At 34.5% G+C, this 26,925-nt stretch overlaps 1 protein-coding gene across 1 annotated transcript in view; it reads right to left on the bottom strand.

Annotated features, from left to right (window-relative positions):
- stau2 (staufen double-stranded RNA binding protein 2) overlaps window positions 1–26,925 on the bottom strand; it is a 239,855-nt gene that overhangs the window by 64,935 nt on the left and 147,995 nt on the right. The window contains 1 exon segment of the mRNA XM_056450144.1: window positions 6,641–6,754. Within this exon segment, the coding sequence (XP_056306119.1) occupies window positions 6,641–6,754 (114 nt within the window).

Here is a 26,925-nt window from a genome sequence, read left to right as displayed (position 1 = left end):
TGACCATAAGGCAAAGTAGCACCAACTCGCACTAAATTCTAGGCTTATGCTAGTTTTGTTGAATAAAACAAGCAAACAATGTAAATGAAATATGACAATAAGATGCTGAGATGCAGAAACTTGTATTATTGTTGGCTAAGTGAACAAGTCGTTCATAATGGGGATTCATTCACAAACAAATCGCTCCCTCCGTTAGAATGAGAAGTGAAAGCGGGAGAGGGGGTGTGTTTCAGGACACGGTTTAGATCAAATTTAACAGGTAGGGAAGATAATACATATCCATGCACACAAACACACACTCACTTATCCATCGATGAAGAAAAGTGATGGAAAATTATAATTTTCGTAAATAAAAAAAATATTTGCATACTGACCACTGGGAAAACTCCCGATTTTAGATAAATGTATAAATGTTTACATATCTTGGGCTCGGGATGTCCAGTCCTCCACTACACCTTGGCCCCACATTCATTTCAAAAAAGCGCTAACCTGTACTAAAACGGCAGCTATATTGACACATTCCTTCCAATAGACAACAACAGGGTGGGCGACATCTAATGTAAATACCTATGATTATCACCATCAATATTAATTATTATTTATTACTATTATTATCATTTATTACTATTATTATTATCATCATCATCATTATTATTTATTACTATTATTATTATCATCATCATTATTATTTATTACTATTATTACATAGAATAAAAATTAAATGAATATTAGTATAAATATGATATAGTATAGGCTGACACGATGGCTCAGGAGTTAGCACTGTTGTCTCACAGCAAGTGTCGCTGGTTCAAGTCCCAGCTGGGTCAGTTGGCATTTCTGTGTGGAGTTTGCATGTTCTCCCCGTGTTGGCATGGGATTCCTCTGGGTACTCCATTTTCCCCACAGTCCAAAGACATGCGGTATAGATTAATTGATTAAACTAAATTGGAGTGTGTGAATGAGTGAGTATGGATGTACTGGGTTTCAGCTGGATAAGCATCCACTGTGTACAAAATATGCTGGATAGGTTGGTGGTTCATTCTGCTGTGGCGACCCCTAATGACTAAAGGGCCTAAGCCAAAGGAAAACTAATGAATTATTGAATGCTATATTATAAAACCAAACAAATAAATAAATATTAATGTAGAGGCTGTTTATAAGAAGGCAAGTCAGTGTCTCAGTCTTCTCCGCAAGCTGAGAAGTTTTAATGTTAGTACACAGACTTTTAAACATGGCATATAGATCATTAATAGAGAGTGTTCTCACATACTGTTTAATATTGTCTCATGGTTTGGTAACACAACACTTAAACAGAACATGAAATTATTGCAAATTATCAATCAGGCAAATAAGATAACTGGTCACAAACAACATTCACTGCAGAAACTATTTGACTCCTTTATGGGAAAAAAAAACAGTAATTGCGATTTTTAAAGATAATACACATCGTCTTTACTATATCTCCAAAATATCTTTTGAAGTCTTACCATCAGGACGTAGGTTTCGAATTTCTAAAGCCTGACGAAATGCTTATAAAAAGTAATTTATCCCAATTGCAGTTGTTGTCTTAAACTTAATCACTGTTTGAAGTGAATGGGGTGGTTGACAAGAATGATCTGCAGTAATATGTATGGGGCTAATTTGTCTTAAATTTTTAAGTTATGTTGTTGTCTTGAGTGTTGCTATTGTGTGATTGTTGTATGTATGCAGTTGTTGTCTTTAATCCAGTGTTAAAGACAAATTTCCTTTCTGTGGCAAGCAGAACGAACAATAAAGTTTAAACTAAACTTAATTGATATAAATCAAAGGAAAGCAATCAATCAATAATACAAAAAAAAACAAATCAATCAATCAATCAATCAATCAAGGGAAAAAAATGCTACCATATGATGAAAAAATAAAAAGTCTGGGTTAGTTGAATACACCATTGCTACAGGACAGATCTTCATTTTTATTACTTGTCAAAAAGTTTGAATACTTTCGCACATTCTGCTACTCAGCCATACGGTCACAGAATGTCGCTGCATTTTCTACATAGAAATCTTTCAAAAATGAATACAGCTAGTACGGACAGCAGGACAAGCTAGCCTTGATCCACCACAAACTGCACTGAAAGAAGCCCAGCTCTCTGAATTATCGCTGGAAGCAGTGACTGCAAACTGTGGGGCAGTGGAGAAACTTGGGCCAAAAAGTGTCACAATCCAGAACCACCCCGGGTTCATTGTTCTGACTCCTTTTGTGGCTGGACGCCACTGTACTAAGGAATCTGGAAAAGAAAGGCTCCCTAACAGTCGGTCATGCACCAGTGCTTTTGGCAACAACAAGTCCATGGCCTATATTGCCTTCATTTTTGCTCTGGCGGCTGTGTCCCCACAACAGAAATCCCTATTACTGGTTATAGAACGGGCTTTATTAGAGAGTGGAGCTTTGAAGGGCAGAACAAAAGAGTGTCCTATGTTTAGATTAGATAATGTAAGCAACCGCTTTTCTGCATGGATGACACTACACAATAAGCCACCTCATGAATACTAGCCAGCCCTGATCCTAGGGCTCTTTTTTGTTTCATAATTACAGCAAAAAAAATGAAAAAAGAAAACCTAATCAAACGCGGTCTGGTCTGTCACTAAATCACGATTATCATTAACAATGGGGATAATGGCTGTACGCGTTCTGATTGCCTGAACGAACGGCTGGTGATAAAATCTCAAACTGCGCTGGTAAGAAAACTGGCTGCGTATAGGCAGAAATATCCAAGGAAACTTTGCAAACAAACAATGCAATAATATTTCTTCGCACAACATGTTCTCCCCAATGAATCTTTATAATGAACAACTTTTAATAAGAGCACATGACGCTTTCAGACCTGTCAGCACAAGTCTGTCAGCTGGATTGCTATTTTTTCTGATATTCATTTTGTATTCCAAAGCAATCAACGAATCGGCATGCGATGTGGGCAAACGGCTAGAAAAACCGTGGGAAAAACATGATGAAATACCAGCCTGTTAAATAAATCATTTTTACAAAATCTTTTGTCTCTCTAACTCATTTGACGCATAAATACAAAGACACCCGAAACCTTTGGACACTTTAACATCTGGAAACAAATAAGCCTTTTCATTTTACCAAAAAAACATTTTACTTGTCTTGGCAATTTTTTCAATCTTCTGTCTGAGGGGTTTTTCTTCTACAGCTCTTTGAAGTAAATGCCACTTTGTTTAATATGTTCATCAGAAACGCATATGTTTGGTGTAACACCATTTAGGCAGACAGTATAAAAAGAATTATAGAACATTACATTGAACAACAGACAGACTGACAGATCATAAAATGATAACACAATGGAACAACAGAATCACAATAAAATGAAAGAAAGGAATCATAGCAAGAAAAATAAAGAACTATAGAAAGAACAAAATGACAAAAAGATAACGGAAATAACTTAAGGTAAATGGATAGACTGAACAACAGATAGATGGAATGAAAGTAGACGGAATATTAGATAGAGCTCCAGAATGATAGATAGAGGGCTAAACAGTAAGAACGACATATAGAACACTAGATTGAATGCAAGATTGTAGATTGTAGAACTGTAGATATATCACTAGAAATAAGGCATATTAGATAAAATGATAGAAAGAGAGATAGACAAAGATCAATACATAGAAATATAGAAAGGTAGAATGATTTGATGATAGATAGAATAATATAACAATAAATAGATCAATTTAACAATATGACAATAGGTAGAATAGAATGATAGAAAGAAATAACAATAGATTTATCTAAAAAATGATAGAGCTATCTAACAAAAGATAGAATTATTTAACGAATTATAGAGCTATGCAACAAAAGATAGACTGATTTAACGAAAGATCTATCGAACGAAAGAATGATCTAACAAATGAGAGCAATCTAACAAATGATAGAATGATCTAATGAAAAATCTAACAAACTACAGAACAATCTAACGAAGAATATAAAAATCTAAAAAAAACTATATACAAAACAATAGAACGAACTAACAAATGATAGAAAGGTCAAACGAGCAACAGAATAATAGAACAATCTAACAAACGATAGAATAATAGAAGGATCTAAAAAAACGATAGAATGATCTAAGAAACGATAGATCGATCTAACAAACGATAGAATGAGAGAATGATCTAACAAACAATAGAATATAGAACAATCTAACAAACGATAGATTGATAGAACGATCTAACAAACGATGGAACGATCGAACAAATGATAGAATAACAGAATGATCTAACAAACGATAGAATGATAGAACAATCTAACAAACGATAAAATAATAGAATGATCTAACAAACGCTAGCATAATAGAATGATCTAACAAATAATAGAATTATAGAACAATCTAACAAACGATAGATTGATAGAACGATCTAACAAACGATGGAACGATCGAACAAATGATAGAATAACAGAATGATCTAACAAACGATAGAATGATAGAACAATCTAACAAACGATAAAATAACAGAATGATCTAACAAACGCTAGAATAATAGAATGATCTAACAAATAATAAAAAAAAGAACAATCTAACAAACGATAGAATGATAGAATGATCTAACAAACGACAGGATAGAACGATTTAAACGATACAATGATAGAACAATCTAACAAATGATAGAATGATCTAACAAACGACAGAATGATAGAACGATCTAACAAACAATAGAATGAGCTAACAAACGATAGAATGATAGAACGATCTAACAAACGATAGAATGAGCTAACAAACGATAGAATGATAGAACGATCTAACAAACGATAGAATTATGGAACAATCTAACAAACGATAGAATGATCTAACAAACGATAAAATGATAGAATGATCTAACAATTGACAGAACTATCTAACAAACTAAAGAATGATAGAACGATCTAACAAATGATAGAATAATAGAACGATCTAACAAACGATAGAACGATCTAACAAACGATAGAATTATAAAACAATCTAACAAACGATAAAATAATAGAACAATCTAAGAAACGATAGAATGATATAACAAACGACAAAATGATAGAACGCTCTAACAAACAACAGAATGATCTAACAAATGATAGAACGATCTAACTAACGATAGAATTATAGAACAATCTAACAAACGATAAAATAATAGAATGATCTAACATACGCTAGAATAGAATGATCTAACAATTATAAAAAAAGAACAATCTAACAAATGATAGAACGATTTAAACGATACAATGATAGAACGATCTAACAAATGATAGAATGATCTAACAAACGACAGAATGATAGAACGATCTAACAAATGATAGAACGAGCTAACAAACGATAGAATGATAGAACGATCTAACAAATGATAGAATGAGCTAACAAACGATAGAATGATAGAACGATCTAACAAATGATAGAATGAGCTAACAAACGATAGAATGATAGAACGATCTAACAAATGATAGAGTGAGCTAACAAACGACAGAATGATAGAACGATCTAACAAACGATAGAATGAGCTAACAAACGATAGAATGATAGAACGATCTAACAAACGATAGAATTATGGAACGATCTAACAAACGATAGAATGATAGAATGATCTAACAAACGATAGACTGATAAAACGACCTAACAAACGATAGTATTACAGAACGATCTAACAAACGATAGAATGATAGAATGATCAAACAAATGACAGAACTATCTAACAAATGACAGAACTATCTAACAAACTACAAAATGATAGAACGATCTAACAAATGATAGAATAATACAACGATCTAACAAATGATAAAATAATAGAACAATCTAGCAAACAATAGAATGACAGAATAATCTAACAATCAATAGAATGACAGAACAATCTAACAAACGATAGAATAATAGAATGATCTAACAAAAGATAGAAAGATAGAACAATCTAACAAATAATAAAATTATCTAACAAATGATAGAACAATCTAACAAACGATAGAATAATAGAATGATCTAACAAACGCTAGAAGAACAGAACGATCTAACAAATAATAAAATAACAGAACAATCTAACAAACAATAGAATGATAGAATGATCTAACAAACGACAGAATGATAGAACGATTTAAACGATAGAATGATAGAACCATCTAACAAATGAGAATGATCTAACAAAGACAGAATATCACGATCTAACAAACAATTGAATGAGCTAACAAACGATAGAATGATAGAACGATCTAACAAACGATAGAATGAGCTAACAAACGATAGAATGATAGAATGATCTAGCAAATTATAGAATGTGCTAACAAACGATAGAATGATCTAACAAACTTTAGAATAATAGAATGATCTAACAAACAATGGACTGATAGAATGACCTAACAAACAATAGCATTACAGAACGATCTAACAAATGATAGAATGATCTAACAAATGACAGAACTATCTAACAAATTACAGAATGATAGAACAATCTAACAAATGACAGACAGACAGACAGATAGAACAACAAATTGATAGAACGATAGACAGACAGACAGACAGACAGATAGACAGATAGACAGATAGACAGATAGATAGATAGATAGATAGATAGATAGATAGATAGATAGATAGATAGATAGATAGATAGATAGATAGATAGATAGATAGATAGATAACCTGGTCATGGCTAGCTGGAATGGAGCTCCCAATGCCGTGGAAGGTCATCTGCACAGGTGAGAGGGTCAGGTAAGTCATGAACTCTTTGTCAGTTTGCCGGTCTGAGTACTGCACCTGCATGAGATGAGAAAATAAAGTATTAAATACTACTGATGTAATTTACAGCACAAACTGTACTGCATTCGTGACCTTGGAAAACTTGTGTGGGAAAACTATGAACTGGATCCTCGGACTTGGCTGGCAGTTTGTGCTCAGTTCTACTGGATACCAGCAGTGGTTTTAGATTTTGATCTTCGTCCTAGTCAATGCTTTACAATCTATGCTTTCTCAAGCGCTCTGATGGGGAGTGATAGAGTGATTTAGAGGAGAGCTTTGGCCCCGTTTGGGGTTTCTCAGAACACCTCTGCATGTCAAGCTCTACTCAGCAACACCCAATGGTTTGTGTGCGTGTGTGCTGTGCGTAAGAATTTTGTACTATCCCATGCCACTTTGATCATGTTATGCCTGACCTATATACATATTCTCTGCATTTAAATTATTTTACAATCAGAGCAGTGAATGAAATTGAAATAACATTTAGGATTGCTTTGATAGTGTTTTTACAGAATAAATAAGGGCTTTAGTTTTGCAAAGAATAACTTTAAAACACTCTTAAATGTGTTGAGAAACCAGTAGATGTGAATCTATACGTTGTACACATTTGGGAAAAGTGTCAGTTGTTCCACAGCAAAACCACACATGGCTTCTGGATGGCTGGATATAATGTGTGACTGACTGCTTCCAGAGAGATATAGTTCAGAGTAGTGTTTCTCAAAGTCCGGACCAACCTCCATTTCATATTACAAGATGTATTAAGGATATATTTGAGTGTAAGGGAATAAAATTGTGGATTTCATACAGTGATAAATGCATATTCAAGTTCTAAATCATATGATTTGTTGTTTCTTTTGGCGATGGTTTAAAATGTAAGCAAAAGGTAAGATATTTCAAGTTGTCCCATGTGCCTTTGTTTGCAAGAAAACCAGTCTTCACCATAGTGAGCGTTTTGGATGGGTGCATATAAGTTTTCAGAAAGAAAAATTGCCAGAGAAATTTGAGTTTTGAAAGATGTTTGGAAAGAAGTATGCGTTCATTTTGCTCCAATCAATCACAAAATTATTCCATTTGATTTTTAACAAGATATTTGGAGTTTTAAATGTGTACTTGTGCTTTGTTCATAGAAAATGCTGACACAAATAAATAATTATTACCCTTTTGCACTTGTAATTAAATGTATTTTTAAAGTGTAAAAGGTATTTTAAACAATTTGATTTGTTATGATTATGCCATAACCATCAACCCTCTTATTTTCCTGGGATTCTCCCATATTTTAGTTCTATCCTGCTAACATCCCGTAAAAGCATTTTCCTGTATTTCTCACATATTTTCAATTTTTCTATGAAAGGGTGCAATAAACATTAAAGAGCTGATCCTCCCTATACGCAAACCATACCGCCAAACCACCAGAGGATGCCCCTCGCTTTTAAATGAAACATGAATGTAAATCTGTTCTGTGCTCTTGTTTTATTTAGGCATGAAAACACTTTGGATATTCTATATTTTCACATTCCAATGTTGACAGGTATGGATTCTGCATGCTTTTTAAAAACATATTTTGTTATAATTAATTTTTCCAAGCTTTTGGCATTGATGAAAATTCAGATTTGGGACCTTTGAACTGACATAACAGGTGAGTAGATGATAGAACGATGGATGTATGGAAGGAAATATGGATGGATGGATGGAACAATGGATGAAATGAAGGATGGAATGACTGAAAAACGGATGGATGGAATTATGAATACATGAAAAGATGCAACAATAGATGGACTGATGGCACAATGGATAGAATGATGGATGCATTAATGAATGGATGCATGAAACAATGGATGGAATGGACGGATGGAATGGATGGGCAGAACAGACGAACGGATGAAGGGAACAATGGATAGATGGACGGAACGATGGATTGAATGATGGATGAATGAAACCAATTTGGATTCCAATATGGATGGATGAAAATGGATGGATGAAACAATGGAATGTATATCTCAATCTATAGGATATACATAGATGAAGCGAGGAATGGATGGATGAAACGAAGGATGAACGGATGGTACAATGGACTGATGAACGGTATGAGTGATGGACAGATAGAAAAATGGATGGATAGATGGATGGATGGATGTATAGATAGATAGATAGACAGACAGACAGACAGAACAACAAATTAATAGAATGATAGATAGAACGATAGAACAATAGAACGATAGACAGATAGACAGATAGACAGATAGACAGATAGACAGATAGATAGATAGATAGATAGATAGATAGATAGATAGATATTATAGTATTTAGTTTAAAATTATTCAAAAACACCATAATATTTCCTATAATATACTCAAGTATTGTTTGCTGAATTTGTTTATATCTACTGCCTTGATGGCACGCAAATATATCAGTTCAGCAGAAAACTTACTCCTCTATATAATATAAGGATCACATAAAATATGTTTGTCTGTTTTTGGTTTATCTCTCTTTTGAAATATGGTCTAAAGACTTTTACGCTATGTTTTGCATTACATTTTTTAAAATTCCTGCCCTCAATCTGAAGTTTAACTGTCTCCAGAATCACGTCATTGCAAACAACCTATTGAATGACAGACTAATAATGTAGACATATTGACAGAACTATAGTTTATGTGATAGAATAATAAACAGAACAACAGATAGATGGCTAGATGAGTTTATTTATTTAGAACTTTTAAGCAGTTAGTGTATGAAACTGAAATGTGAAGAGATGTAAAACAGATCAATGACTTGCAGCAGCTGAAAGACTCAAGGATTCTCTCACTCCATGAACGTGTGTTTATGTTCAGTTTTCAAGTGGTCTGATGTTCCAGATCCACAGGGCATTCCACTCTGAAGAGTGTTTTAAAGACAATGTTAACAAGAAGCACAATGCGTGATTGGTTTTCACAGCTCCAGGAAACAGGAACTCTGACATAAACATCTTGGGTCTGGTGAAGAGGAGAAATGACTGACTTCACGAAGTTAATTTTTGTTATTTTTCACACCAACAGATCATGCTGTGTTATTAGGGGTTGGAATTTAAAACCTAAATTCTTCAAATGTGTGCCCAAAAAAAAAAATCCCAAATCAGTATCATTTATATTGCCAATTGAATTTTTCTAAGCAAATACTTAATGACTCATACCTGTAACATGCTTAGTAACTGATAAGAGGGCTAACAAATAAAGAAAAAATGAAGAGTTCAGATGCAAAAGCCTAAGTGATATCTAAAATTTTGTTCTGCAATGAGCATTTTTCTCTGCCTCTTATGTTTATGTTCAGTTATTTCATGTTACAATTGCTGAAAATAATCTATCCTTTGCCATAAAAGTGAAATTACTGAATCAAGACATAGGAGCCTGAAAATACTCATTTTAGAAGAAAATTTTTGATGGCACTTAAGAGGTTTTTGTCTGAACTTTTCAAATATTGTTGGAAATACTGTGAAAATTTCTCAATCTATTAAATATCACTTGGGAAATACTTGAAAAATAAACATAATAAAAAAAAATAATAATAAAAATAATTATAAATAAATAAATAATAATAATAAAAAATAATAATAATAAAATAAAAAAAAATAATTACAGGAGGGCTAATCATTTTGACTTTAACTGTATATATTTTAATATATATATACATATAAAATTTCAAAGGATTTTAGTATATGAAAATTACTTATGTATTGCTATTTAAATATATGGTTACTTTTATAGACACAAAGTATAGATGCATTTTTTTACATATTTAACTTTTTTGAAACCACTATAAATTATGTGCTGTAAAATAAATAGCATTATATGAAGATGTGTCTAACAATGAAGATGAAAAAAATGACATTTATTTTTTTATCAAGTTTTCTTTTTTTTCTTTTTTTTATTATTATTTTTTTTAAGTTGGGCACCTTTGATGAAAATCATCCTTTGTAAACTGTTTGGACAGAACTGTGTGTAGGTATAGTGTGTCCACAGTCATAGTGGGGTGATATAAAGACAATAAGTTTTTTTTCCTGACATTAAAATAGGATCCAAACCCCTCCCATTTTGAGGCCCACCGCAACGTGACATAGAAGTTCGGTTTCCCCTGCCCACCAAATTGATTGACAGCCGTGTATTAACAATTCTCTGTAGTAACACGTATGATCATATCTACAAAACAGGACGTGTGAAAAGCAACTGGGATTAAAAGATCTCTTCAGCTCACTGTGATCATCAATCATCATCAAATATGATCAAGAATGAGTTTTACAAGTTTAAAACTTTTTTAAAACAGTGTATGTTTGTAATGAATTACAGCGATTTTACCGTACTTTACTTTATCACCACAGCCACATGTCAGTACAATTATAAAAGAAGATGCTTCAATCCCAGTTTGTGGACATTAAATCAGGTTTATTTTGTGCATTAACATAACGGATATCCATACAGCAGTGGATATTAATGTGTATACGGTCACATTTGCCATGCAAAAACAGTGCAAAGTTAAACACGCTGTTTGTCTGTGTGTGCGTGAACTTTGTAACAACATCTTGTGCGACTCATCGTTGTAGAAAGGCTTGAATTAACTCCACAACAAATACATCAAATAATCATTGTGAAAATTCTTACTGTAGTATTTCTCACAAACATTACGTGAGATCTGTTTCCTTCATGTCTGTCACTGTGCTGTTTATCTGCCGCAACAGGAGACAGAGACACACTCTGACAGGCACATGGGAACAGTGGGCAGGGAGAACTAGCCCATTTGCATTAGAGGCACAGGCTACAAAAACAGCTACAATGTTCTTAGAGATGAAAATTCCAATAATCTGAAAAGTTTAGTAATAAAATGGGTGTTTTAAGATGAAACTTTACAGACACATTCTGGAGACACAAAAGACTTAAGGGATAAAATAGTTGCCCTTTAAGGTGCAGTTCACTAAAAAGTAAAAATATACAGTATAAATTGATGAAGTCAGTGAGAAAGTTATATTTTCTCAAACATCAGACTTGAAACTACATGAACATAAAATTAGTTTCTTCAAAAATGGTGTTTTACAAAAAACTGCCCATAGTGTTTTACTGCCTATTTGTCACCTTACTAATATATATATATATATATATATATATATATATATATATATATATATATATATATATATACATATATACATATATACATATATATACATATATACACATATACATATACATATACATATACATAAAAGTACAATAACGCACCTAGGACACATGAGTTTCATATAACTTACTCTAATGTGTTTGAGATATAGCACAAACACACCGCTGACTGTGTATCCGTTAGCAGTGCTGGGTTTGATTTAAAACTTTTCCTAATGCACTTAATTGTGGTGAAGCGTCGTCACTTTGAGCAAATAACTGCGGGCCACCATCAAACTCAACACACCCAGATCAGTGCCAGCTTCCTGTCAGCCTCACGATTCATCTCCCTGACAAAGTCTGTTTTCAAAGATCGCTCCTCACAAAAACACACCACAGCCGTACAGCTGGGCTCCATCAGAACCAAGCAAAAATCAGACCGTAAGGGATTAGCACGTCTAGCATGCGTTAGCTAATGAAAATCCTAGCGTAAACACCCGCTCCAGGAACAGGGAAAGGGCAAGAGGGACAGAAACAAACCGTCCTGTTCTTTGATGTTTAGACAGGAGATGCGTTTGATGTCGTCTGTGTATAAGATGGAGATGCGTGGTGGAAAAAGATGCCAAGTCAAGCGTAGGATGCTGCCAGTGCTATTTGAAGTGCTTTTCACATTGAAAGCTCTGCAGAGTATGGGGGGTAAGAAAAACAATAAAAAAAGAGAGAATAAACTGCGTCACGAGGCAGAGTTTTTGGCGCAGATGTTCAAAACATACATCATCTGAGAGTTTTATTTTCATTAAAATGGGATTTGCTACATAGCAAGGAAGAATGAAATTAAAACAAAATCGAGGATTCTGTCTTAGACTTTAAGCACATGATCTAGCGATCCTTATCTGGATGATATTGCTGGCAGATACACACAAGTACGTCTGATAACATCATATTGCAATTGCATATACACTAAACCAGCAGTTGAAGTCATGAAATGCCTTTGTTTATGCTGTATACAGCTTTAACGTATGCATTTAAAGAGACTCTCAGAATGTCCATGATGCAGATGTTTTTTCTTGTCCATTTTCTTGCACAGCTGACTGGTATACTTCAAATGAAATCGAAGAATGAAATTGAAAGATAATTTCAAACAAAATACAATGTTTTTTGTTTTGTTTTGTTTGTTTCGGAAATTTGAAATGGCTAAGCATAGCTAACTTTTGGGGAAGTCAATTTGGATCCAAAACACCACATTCTTTGACGTGATTTCTTCCCCCAGATTTGTTTCCCATTTCACTGGAGTCAGACAGGAGAACAACATCCAAAAAATCAAAACTAGCCAAACAAATACACTAAAGAATCATGTAGCAGAAGTATCAGATGTATTTTATCCGCAAGTTGTAAGATTGTTTGTGAAGAGATTTTAAAGACTAGGAGGGAGTCGCACACCAGACCAAAAGCTCATCTCGTCGTGCCACATTTTCAATGAGTTTGCGAACACCGGAGGTGCCATTTGGTGTCTGTCCGTGGTAAATAGAAAACAATGTAAAAAACTGAACGTTGTTGCTTCTTGCGAAAACTGTTTACCAGATGTTTACAAAATAGTTCTTCTATTTGAGCAAAAACCCTCTGTGTTTAGGGGTACATGTGAGCAGCGTGACACATTCACAACCCTGGCTACTGCAGCGCAAGGATGTCGAAAGGTTTGAAAACAGTAAACCATCAATCGGCATTTTTGAAGTTCTATTTGCCCTCATACAAAGAATAAAAATGAACTTCATTTAAAGTATACTTTATCATTTGGTTTATAAGAACCATGGGTATTAGGGGTGTGATGAGATCCGACTGGTTTATCAAGTACATCTTAGTCAGCACCGATAGGCAGTGCACCGACATTTACCCCTTTTCAACAAAGTCAGTTCGAGTGTCAGTTTGGAGCCCAAGCCTAGTTCCAAATAAGTGTTTTTTCTTTTGACACCTAAAGCAGCGGCTCTTAAAGTTTCAAGACACCCTGGAGTACTTTTTTGAGATTTAAACAGATCTGTGTGTTGAGTATCAGTTAACTTTAGCACCTGTCAGCTTTAATTGTGGGTATCAGTATCGGTAAAATCGGTGATGTAGCACAAATCTGCTAGTGGAGTGATGACGCGTCGGTTTCTCTTTATTAATCATAGTGGAGTTTTCTTATCCTATGAGAAAACCCTGCTTCTTAATTATTCATGAGAGCACGTGCTTACCGAAGGCAAGGCAAACCTGCCAAGCTGTGAGACCCAATGACTGGGTGAGACTACGGGTGTGACGATAACCGCATCACCGCCTTACCGCCATAATGAGATGTCAACCACGGTATTGTGGTTATTACTGTCATCACCGCCCATTTTAGTTTATTATTTATTTTTGCTAGTGAATCTTTCAGGATTTTATAGAAAAACAGAATAAACTAAATAAAAGGAATAAAAGGCCTGCCCTAAGTATTTTCCACTTAAATTACAAATTTAGATTACAAAACGAAAACACTGAATCCTTTTTAATAACCAGCATAGGCTGTTTTTATTTTAAGCTTATTTTAATAAAGCAGGCCTACTAACTCAAATCAATCGCTCCACAGAAAATAAGCATTTTTAACGCATCACTGTAATTTCTATATCCCAATCCCTTTATCAACATTTTTAATACAAGTCATTATTTTAAAGATTATGACTTGAGAATATAATTTTACCTCAGCGCTGCACTTTTCTCCTTCTCCCTCGCGCTGAGTTCAGGTGAAGTAGTGTTGTGAAGTAGTTAAACTATCCTCAGTTTAATTTACAGTATCAAACTGGCACAGGAATATCAGTATATTAATATAGGCTTTGCTAAAAGGCTGGTCAAATGTAGGTCTTTTTTTACAGAAGCTATAAACTGACGCGCATGCTGCAACCACGGTGATGAGTCAACAATCGCATATATTTTGACTTATTTAAAGTAGGCTTTAGGCTATAGCATATAATAATTTTGTGTAAAGGCATTTATAAAAATATGCAGCTAATATATCACAGGGGTTTGTGTAGCAGCAATTACAGTGGAGCATAATCAAATCCGTTTTTTCTGGGGAGCGAAACAAACACTGCACAGTTGTGTAGCGGATGGGGACGTACAAAAAAATACAATTCATATATTTTCGTCGGAAGAAAAATATTCTTTGAACGAATTTTGTTTTGTACAATTTGTATCTTAGTTTTTGTCGGTCAGTTATTTATAAAATAAACAAGAATAACTAATAAACTTTGAGGTGAAGCGATGTGCCTCAGGGTCCGCTATATGCCGTGGCCAAAACACAAACTGGTCTGTAATATAAATTGTAATTGTAATATAAATAAAATAAAAGTGAAATATTCAGTTTCGAATATTGAATCTTTGTTAACTGTATGATCAAAATTAAAAGAGCAGCCTATATTATCACTCTTTATGACAAACATCCATTGATCGGTCAGTTTCGCTTTAGTTTAATCAAAGCGTTTGAACTTTTTGCTATTTTAGGCAAAGTGGTCTGCATAACCAATGATTGAACTTATCCACCTGCGACCCACCCATAATTAAGCATCATGTAGGCGAGCTGGCTTTTTGATTACCTGAACAGCGTATTAACGGCTGCACCAGCATAACCGAGATCTGCGTATAAATAGCAGCACCAGCAGATATAAGAGAGTTCGTTTCATAACAGCGTTTTATGCTTCTTAAATATCCAATATTAAGAGAGTGACTCCATAAGGTACATAACCTGCGCACACTTGATTATTACTTTAATGTGTAAAGTCATGGACGCATCTCACAGCGCAAAGCATAACTTATCCTTTAAATGTCCATGCTTAATATGTCATTGATGAGGTCTATCTATTGAAAGGGTTACCTACAATGGAGTATATAGATTATATATGCGCTACATAGCAGGGACGTTAAGGTTGTAGGTAAACCTTTCAGTAGATAGGCCCTGAGGGCTGAGGCACATCGCTTCACCTCAAAGTTTATTAGTTATTATTGTTTATTTTGTAGATTACAGACCGACAAAAACTAAGATACAAATTGTACAAAACGAAATGCGTTAATTGTAAAAAAAATATATGAATTGTATATTTTTGTGCATCTCCATCGGCTACACAACTGTGCAGTTTTTGTTTCGCTCCTCCGGAAAAAAGGATAATGCTCCACTGTAATTGCTGCTACACAAACCCCTGTGATATATTGGATACATTTTTTATAAACTTCTTTACACACAATTATTATAGCCTATAGCCTACTTTAAATAAGTCAAAATATATGCGATTGTTGACTCATCACCCTGGTCGCAGCTGTAAAATTATATTCTCAAGTCATAATCTTTAAAATAATGACTTGTATTAAAAATGTTGATAAAGGGATTGGGATATAGAAATTACAGCAGTGCGTTAAAAATGCTTATTTTCTGTTGAGCGATTTTAAATATATATATATATATATATCTATATATATATCATGGTTTCCGCTACATTCATTCTTCCATGGCGGGGCGCCACGCCAGGATTCATCCCGCCACGGCTACATTACAGCTTCTCATTCAAAACATTCTATTTTTTTGATAGTGGGTGATAATCGCACCAAAGCGTATTAAAAGGTAAGTGAATTATAACAGCACAAACTTTTCTGTAACTGTAGTAGTGCTGTGCGTCGTTTGTTTAACCCTTTAAGGGTATGTGATGACTGACTGACTGGCTGGCTGACTGTGACAGGTGCGTAATGCGTGAGGCCAGCAAACACGACGTATAACCGTTTTACTTTATTTTAGGACGCATTATTACTGGAGGCATTCATAAATATTCCTAGAAAATCTAATAAATGCTGGAGACATACTCGTTACATAAACGCACTAAATCGCACCTCAGCAGCGTTTATTTGAGAGCGCACAAGAAGATCTGCATGCTCTTAAAGCGGCTTATATTTGAGGAGGCAGCAAGAAGTTTTGTGCACGAGCAGAAAAAATCGGCGCGCAAGCAAAAAGATCCGCATGCTCGTAGGCTAGTACATAAATGCGATCTCGACTTCTAATATTGCACTCACGACATTTGTCATTGAAATAACGCCACAGGTAGTTAGTAGATCTGTGTAAAAAAGGCCTGCCGCCACAGCTGGAAAAAAATCCTAGAGAAAACACTGTATATATACTGTATATATATATATATATATATATATATATATATATATATATATATATATATATATATATATATATATATATATATATATATATATATATGCGCGGTTAACCGACATACCGCATGACGTCTGTGCACGGCATGGGTTGTATTATGTTTGTTTCCATGATCCACAGGGTTTGTTGCATGTTTCGATACAGCAAAGCTGTTGGTTTGCAGTAAGCATTTTTATCGGGAGAGCGATACGAAAATTGGAGAATGGAGGACTTTTTATCAGTTGAGTTCGTTACCATTCAGACACATCGCCTATATCTGTGCTGCTGTGTTCGCCATATGTTTAAAATCCTCCAGATTACCGGCAGGGTTAATGGTTGGAATAGACAGGGCAAGAAACCTGCTGCACTGCTATCCACTTTGTCTGAATTCAGACCCGGGGATTCAGAAGGAGAGAAGTCCTCCTCACCATTCAGACACATCGCCTATATCTGTGCTGCTGTGTTCGCCATATGTTTGAAATCCTCCAGATTACCGGCAGGGTTAATGGTTGGAATAGACAGGGCAAGAAACCTGCTGCACTGCTATCCACTTTGTCTGAATTCAGACCCAGGGATTCAGAAGGAGAGAAGTCCTCCTCATTTATAGTGTTTATATAAACACTATTTTCCTTATGATGCTATAACAAATTGTGGTTATGTGTAAACTATAAAACTATATATTCTTATATAAACTATAAAATCAAGGGTTTCCTCAGAGTTTGGGTCTCACTGTGTGAGCCAACAGTTGCTCGCTCCCCTCTTTTTTCCCAATCCCATCTCTCTCCATCTTTGCTTCCACTCTACAGATCTAAAAAAATCTAAATTTATAAAATAAATTTATTTCAATATTTAATCTATATCCTTGTGGATTTCTTTAATGCCTAAAAATGCAGGTCTCATGAATCCAGTCTTGAGTCTTGTCTCATCATCACATCCCTAAACAATATAACATTTTATTTGCATGTAATTTTTTTTACTCTACTCTTTAATATGCATTTTATCAATCGCCAAGTTTCCACAGTTTTAGACCCAAGTCTATGTTTTATATTCTAAAGAAAAAAGAAGGGGATAGGGGTAAACTATTCCTTCAGATTGGTCTATATGAAAGGTCAAGGAAAATTCAATAAATGATTTTTTAAAATGGTACAGAAGTAATTTTCTCTCAGAATCTACACATTTCACAAATAATTTCAAACAATCGGGAATTAAACAAAGACTGAAATAGCATTATCTTGTGAAACATAACCAAATACTCATTGTTTTATTAACAACATTTTAAAGTAGTTCGAGTCTGAAGTCGTTAAGGTAAAGCATCACTTTTCCTTCCCAAATATGTCTACTTTTACCACCAACATTGAAACTGCACATCAATGAATTTACAGTTCAACAATCTATCTCTACACCCATACACTGTAAACTCCCACATAATACATTTAAGAAAACCATTATTCACTGATTACTGGCTCAGATTAGGGACCACCATGCCACAGTGCCAGAAACATATTCTGAATCATACCACTTGCCATAAATGGAGCGAGTCACCTTCAAAAGCCCATATCAATCCACTTCTGTAATTGAAATTATGAACCTGAAGCTACTGCGGAGTTACACAACTCCAGATGTCCTCGCATCAAATTAAGTTACTTTCATATCATCAGTCAGTGCTTTGCCATTAGAGTAGAATAGTGAGTTACAGGTTATAAAGATGCAGCAGGTGGGCAGCATGAAAATATAAGATTGATTAAAACTTATGAATGATTAGTCATAATATTGGCTTGCAGGCTTTTTTTTTAATTGAGCTTTAGACTTAGTTTTACAATCAAGTAAAAAAATGGTTACACTGTATAAAAATATCCATAAAAAAACAATTTTCAGTGTTTTGTGATTCATGATTTTCATTATTCTTATTTATGTATGTATGTTTAATTGCATTGTTGGACAATGGTTTTTCCCCCCGACAACTTTTGATTTGAAATGTTTGAACAAGTGACTTTTATTGACATTTTTAATAGTTTGATGTGATGTATTGTTTGGTTTGGTGTTGATTATGATACAAAAACCTGGATATATATATATATATATATATATATATATATATATATATATACATACATATACATATATATATATATATATATATATATATATATATATATATATATATATATATATATATACACGCACGCACGCACGCACGCACGCACGCACGCACACACACACATATACAGTAGGTGAGAGTTCAAAGTGGCTATTACCGCCGTGGCTTATACCGCCGCCGTTTGAAATAAATGCTGCTCTGTTTTTAGTGTAAGACCGCAGTTTGTGAAAAAGCCGCCAGGGGGCGCAAAGGGACGGGATGCGAACGGAAAGAAATAGCCTTTACAGCAGCTTTAAATATGCTACTGTGCTTGTAAATGATATTAAACAATAGGTCAAAGCATTATAAGTCCTTCATTAATCATTTAAAATTTGTTATCACACTTTATTGTAAACTTTTTAAGTGCAAAGAGGACTCGTTTTGGAATTGAAGAAATAAAAGACAACTAGCATGAAAGCACAAACATTCAGTACAATAAGTAGTCTTAAATAAATAAATAAAGCAGTCTTTTAGCCTGCTTTTAGTGTTTGCCGTTTTGATAGGACTAAGACAAGACTTTTTAATTTATGTTTTTATTTATGTTTTTATTTACATTTTCGTTGTTGATTATATTTTACTATCTTATTTTATGTCTGAATTATTGTACATAATAATAAACGAATAATGAAAATAAATTAATAATGAAAATATGCCTAAATAAATAATTTATTTAAAGATATTGCGGCGAAACACTGAGAAACCGTCAGGGGCATGGTCTAAAGAGCTTAAGTTGAATGCTGCTTCATCAAAAGCAAAAAAAAAATTGACCTACCTTAAGCAGATCACTAAAAGTATAATAAAATTTTTTTTTTGCTCTCTCTCGCTCTCGCTCTCTCTCTCTCTCTCTCTCTCGCTCTCGCTCTCTCTCTCTCTCTCTCTCGCTCTCTCTCTCTCTCTCGCTCTCGCTCTCTCTCTCTCTCTCTCTCTCTCTCTCTCTCTCTCTCTCTCTCTCTCTCTCTCTATATATATATATATATATATATATATATATAAATATAATTATGTATTTATTTAATTATATATACTTATAAATATATTCTTAATAAACTTCCCAGCCACAAATATTAAAAAAACACAACTTGTATTAAAACTGGGCGAGGATTAGAAAGAATACGATGTTTGTTATATAATTTAAAATGTTATTCCTCTTGTCCAATTTCTTTATGCACATTTTTTCACTCGCTACTCTGCCAGGAACTTCGCCGCTAGAGAGCACCTTCAAAAATCTCTCATGGCTCATTCTTCACGAATATAGAATTAAAATAATGGCGCGTTTCATTGTGCATCCCGCGGGTGCAACCAACAAGAGTTGTGCATTTTAGTTTAACTTTTTGAGCGTTAAAAGCAGTTCGGTGTTAGTTTCTATTTAAATATATCAAGCCGAAACTAAACAGCGCATTCTCTCCGCCTCCTCGTTCATAGACCGGGACGCACTGCTGAAGCAGGCAATAGAGAAACTCCGTCATTCATCATAATCTTAGCTGATGTTTCGGAGTCGAAAGAATATATTAAAGAGACATGTTTTTTTAACAGTCCCTATATATTTAATCTTTCTTTTTCTTTCTTTTTTTCCTGTCATTTCTCTTCAGCAAATTATATTTTTTAAACCTGCTTGATTCTTTTAAAACCGAAAGCAGAGCCCGTCAATTGGTGTTTTTCCATATACGTTTATCCTACGATCATTTATCCTCTGATCCTTTTGCATAAAGGTTTTAATAAAAAAAAAACAGGTCACTTAATTACTTTCGATGTGCTAAAATATTTGTTAAACGAATGTTATTTTAAAAAAAGCATATGCACATATTACAATTGTAAAATAGTCTAAAATGCATGGTCTAATCAGAAATAAAGGAAATTAGTTATATTTAATGCATAAAATAGGCTAGCCTTTTTATAAATTGAGTTTAATTGATTTTAAACTTTTAATTGCATTTTAATGTCCTGTATAAATAATAAAAGTTGCATCAGATTGACGAAAAAACTAATATTAATACCTGCAAACAGGGCCACGGTTACTTTTTTTTCACTGACTGGCATGACTGGCAAACGCGTCAGAAAAAAAAAACTGCTGAATCTCTGCGAATATTTGGTTAACTTATAAAACAAATGTTTGGTTTGGTGATGTTAGTAATGCATAGAAAAATGCAAAGCAGAATTCTCCTGAGCTCATTAAACCACTGATGACAGCGAGGGAATCACTGACCGACCACGTTCTTACGAACATATTTTATTTATTAAAGGTATTATTTCATTGACCTGAACATAACCAGTTAAAATATAATTACTAACCCATCGTCATCGTCATCACCGGTGTGACATTGCGCCACGACATGGATTTTCTAATACCGTCAATACCGTAATAAATCAATTATGCGCGGCTTGAACGGCTGCATTTACATCAATAATAGCTAATTCTAAATAATAAGGCATTCAATTTTCTTCAAACGTTCAGTTGTGGTCTGAATACATGTCCTTATACTACAGGGCTCGAAATTGCAACCATTTTGGTCGCATGAGCGCACGAAATTTAATCTATGCGCCCTCATAATATATTTGGGAGCATTTGTGTGTCTAAATATAATGAATATAATAAACAGGGAGCTTTTGTTACTGCAGGAAATGCAAACGACTGAAGAGTGAAAAGTGCACAGGTTTGCAAACCTCACTTAAAGTTTTAATAATAATAATGGCGCAGATGACAGCGATCATGACATGAGGTAAATGTTGATCCGCCAGCTGAGATCAATCGAGTGTTTTCGGAGAAGGTGCCTGAATCTCGATGCGTTGCATTCACCGCGTGTTCAGCGCAAATGTCCGCTAAATATAAAATCTAACACTGTACACATCATCGCCAAAGAAACTCACCTTTACTAAGTTTACACTGAAACTAAAGCTCATAACAAAGAGCGGAATTGCGCCGGTGGTCATCATGAGAATCCTGCTCTGTCTGCTCATAAATTGGTGCGGCTGACTCGCCTGCTTTATTCCATGAAATGAAGATCAGCTCATAACGAGACTGAGCATTTACAATGACCCAAACCGAAACTTTTAAAGAGTGATAGAAGTGAGACTTTCTTTTGTCCGTTCTTCCTTGAGATGTATATTATTTTGCTATTGAAAGTAATACCATGATATTATGCCGTCACCGTTCAAAAGATGAAAAATACCGTGATATTAATTTTAGGTCATATCGCCCACCTCTAACAGGTAGCCTAGTTCAGTTCAGAAGTTGTTGTGCATAGAAACATTCATTTTCATAAGGCCCCATATTTAATGCGGTTTCGTTTTTAAACGCATAGGTTTTGTTACGCCATCCGTCCTATGTCGGAGTTTTGGATTTTGTGTATTCATGTTTGTGAAAAACACTTAAGAGTGGAGACTCCTTCCCCCTTCTCATAACCAAAAGCTTGTCTGTCAGGTGTTAATGGGCATCAGTGAGGCCGAAATCATGTCGCGTTTTCACTGTCGGGCTAGCTTGCAGCATGTCACTCAAACCCTGCCCCCAGAACTTCCCCGGAATTAGATGTTGCATATTATTCTGTGATCTTAAGGAAAGTGTTAAGTAGACTATTTAAGTGTCTTTAATATAGTGTATAGATTATTATGCGTTATTGAAACATCAAGGGGGACGCAGCAAAGTCACTTATAAATTAAAATTGTATTATTTTATGCAATTTTATTATTTTATGCAACAGCCTTACATTTAAAACGGAAACTTAAAGGCGATTATAATCAAAAAGAACTCAGCCTATAAGGCTAGATGTTTTCTTTCCCTTATTTATTAATTTATTTGTTCATGTGTTTGGCGCATGTAACTCGTGTGCCATCGGAAAACTAGTGTAATGACGGCAAGCCATCTTTCCCAGACTCGGGGCAAAGTCCGCCTCTCCTTTCACTCCCGAAGCCCCAGCTGGCCCTCCTGGCATCCTCTGCGTAAAACATATGCTTGATAAGTTGACGGTTCATTCCGCTGTGGCAATTACAGACTAATAAAGGGACTAAGCCAAAAAGAAAATGAATGACGAATGAATGAATGAATAAATAAATAATAGTAATAAAATAAAAATAAGGTAATAATCTTTACACACAGATGCCGCGTAAGTGGCCTTTTTTAATTTAGAGATGGTACATTTGAATTGCCTCTGCCACTTCTTCCCCCACCTCAAACCTGAAAGTTGAAGAGAGAACTATAGCCTATTCACACCTTGATGCCTCAGCCTATATAGCAACAGTTCACAGCCCATTTACGCCAAGACAGTGCAAGTTTAGCGGAAGAATGTCAAATCAAAATCACGCAGATGAAGCACACCAGCAACTACTATAATGAAACTATTAAAATGGCATTGGCATAACTAAAATAAATGTTTATTTGCAGCAGCTTTTTTTCGCGCAACAGAAATGCGGCCTTGGGAAGCATTTAATAAATAAAAGCAGGGTTAATAGTGACGTGATTCAAATGATGGATCTGCGACAGAGAAACTAAGGGTTTTGGGAAACACTCATCACTATATTCTTTCCCCCCCAAAACTATGCATAGTTCACCTGCAAGTTACTGTACGTCTTTGTTTGGGAAAGCACAGGTCCGCTGGTGCCGCGCGCCTCTTTCTCTGGGCCAAAGCGAGGTGATTTTAAATATATTAAAGATATAGATTAATTAAATATTCAGCAAATGAGACATTTATTTAATATTTCACTATGCATTTCATCTGATAGGCTAATCTTTATAGCTTAATTAAACACATATTGTCAAAACCCACACATGTCTGAAAATGAAAATGGCATTTATTTTATTATTAGACTCCGATTTTTTATTTGTTTCCTAGGCTATTTTCACATTTGAGGTGCTTTATTGGCATGACAAATAACTGTACATTCGTATTGCCAAAGCAGTGCAGCGTCACTGCGGACAAAGACAGTGCAAAAAGGGCAGTAGTGCAAACAATTATGGATATAACACAAAGAAAATAAAATAAAAAAATAGAATAATAAAAATAAAAATAGAATCAGGATAAAGGTAATGATATAGCCTCTCACACTGGAGAAAACTGAACTAGTGGATATCACGAAGACACGCAGCTTAATTTATTTCATGTTTTGCTTAACTAATTCTTTGAATAAAACTATTGAGCTATAAAGGGAAAAAACGCAGAAGAAATTTGCCATTATATTAATTTTAGCACAGCTGCCAGTCATTTTCACATTCGTTTTTCAGTTAGGGATTAATATTAAAGTAGCCTAGTAAAATGTCTATACTATAATATTATAATTTGTTATATCCATTATTATTATTATTATTATTATTATTATTATTATTATTATTATTATTATTAAAGCTATACAATTGACAAAACGCAGAACCCTTAAAAAAATTTGCTTTCATTTTGACATAGCTAAAGCACACGTTTAAAGTTATGTAAAAAAAAAACATCCCATTCTACAGCAGCAGTCAAGTTAGGACACTTAAAAATGCCTTTTGCGTTTGAAGATGATCGACCTGCGAAGTTATGTTTACAGTGTTATAAAAGAAAAAGGTAGGCTATTTAGTGCGTGTGGATTTACCGTAGACAGGCTTTCTGTTTGGCTAATGCCTAAAAATGTAACTAAGTAACACATTCATTTTAGCAAATATTTTTAAATGGCATTTAAAATTTAAATTCATTTTTTAATTTAATTTAACATTTAAATATAATTTAATTTAAAACATTTATTTTTTTCCTCGCTGATTTTGGTTGGGTAATAAAGCGTGATGACTCAGATATGATCTAGTTTAGCTTGCATGTGTGGGCATATTTTGACGTCTTTACCTAAAACTTTAAACATTTATAATATTTAAAATAAAACGGAAAGAAATAAGGAGACTAACATAATTTAAACCACTTGTTTGGTGCTTAAACCATGATCTTTCTGCATTCATGTAAACGGTATCGTTGCCTTCATTAATAAAATCGGTAATAGCGAAACTGCATTATTATTACTATAAAAAGTAGGACTATATCGGTAATGAATGAATAAATAGCCTAAATAAAAGGAACAAGAAAGGACCAAATTCAGTCGTCAAGTGCAATGGGATTGCGCCCTTGCGCCCTCATTTATGATATCCTGCCGCCGGGCCTGCTATAGCGAAACTTTATTGTTTGAGAAGAAACAAAAACGGAAACTGTGCATGAAAACCTGGCTGGGAAGACGGCGATAACATGAATTTTCTGTTCTTCAACGAGAAAAAAAATCGCAGACACGACACAATGACGGCGTTAATTATACAACGCAGTGTTTACGATCATATTAACAACTAACATTAATATCAATAACTCCTCTGGCTTTAGACTTTACCTTTTAGAGCTTGTTCTTGTCGGCGCGATATAAGTTTATTGCATGTATAGCTACGAATCAGATTATGAAGAATGATTAAGAGCATGCTTTTCCTTTATTTCATCCTTTCCGTAAGGTGTTTTATTTATTTATTTATTTATAATTTTTAAAATAATGATGACAATATTCACTGTCTAAGCATTCCTCGGTATACTACCAACAAATTACGCCCCTGTACCCAAGTAGCCTACCTAAGTTAATTTACATTTCATGTAAAAAATAAGAAATCAAAAAAGACCAAAGTATTATGCTAAATATCCGTACAAACGAACATGTTTGTTGTTTAACTTTCGTTGATAAAACAACACAATACAGCCTATAATAATGAAGGCTAGTTAAATAGAAATAACTTTAACTGCTTGAAACAGTAAACGTTACATTTTAGAAACTTCACAAATACTAATCAATAATAATATAAATAGTAACGAAGAACAAAAATATTAGCCTAGGCTTGTAACAACATAAGTCAGATGTTGAAAAAAAACTGCGTCTCTCCGCCTTTTGTTTTCTATTCATATTTTAAATTCTTTGCCAGAAAAACTAACATGTTGACTTTGTTCGGTTTAAGCGGAGACTTATTTGAGATTACAATGTTTCCAGCAGCACTGAGACGGTGTGCCTGCAGCGCATGCAGATACTTTTTCGCAAAGAGGGTATCCTGCTCCGCCGCCTGCATTTCTCGGAAACCAGCTCTACATCGCGGAGCGGCGCGTTCTCAACTACCAAATATGCTGCTCCATTTCTCATCAACGTCTACTATTTATCAGTTTCTCTTTTGTATTTGGCCATTTTTGAAAAGGCCTCTCTGCCATACCTGGCTGGACTAGCTGGGCATTTGCGTTCAGTAGATGACACCGGAGCTGGCTCCGCATTTCATGGGCTGGGTGACATGACCGCAGCTCTGGAGGTTCGACGTGTTTGTCCATTTAACACTTATTTTTCTGCCTTTTATGGTTGACAAAAAAGAAGAAGCCCTGCACTCTTTTGTATGTCACTAGAAAACGACTGAATCAGCTGGTGTGCGCGAGTCGAGTTGCTGTCGATGTTATAATTGTAATTTTAATAATATTGTAATATTCAAGATCTATAAATACAACTCTGGATAACTTGAAACAGCGACCACAAGTACTCTCCTCCATCTTTAAAAGTTTGCAATACTCACATTGACAACCCAAACCCCGCTGTCACCTCAACAGAAGTGCTTTCATTTGACTGAACAATGAAACAGAAGTAACACGCTTTTCCGCTCGAGCACACAGCACACAACGGCAAAACTTGAAGCGCGCTGACCGAGCATAAGATCATGTTTATTACTAAGAAAACTAAATCAAAATTATATTTTAATTGAACACATCTGATCACATAAGGTACG

Source organism: Danio aesculapii, chromosome 24, assembly GCF_903798145.1.
Source record: "Danio aesculapii chromosome 24, fDanAes4.1, whole genome shotgun sequence".
In the NCBI taxonomy this organism is placed as follows: domain Eukaryota; kingdom Metazoa; phylum Chordata; class Actinopteri; order Cypriniformes; family Danionidae; genus Danio; species Danio aesculapii.
Note: the sequence above shows the minus strand (reverse complement) of the source record. Positions and strands in the feature narration are given on the sequence as shown.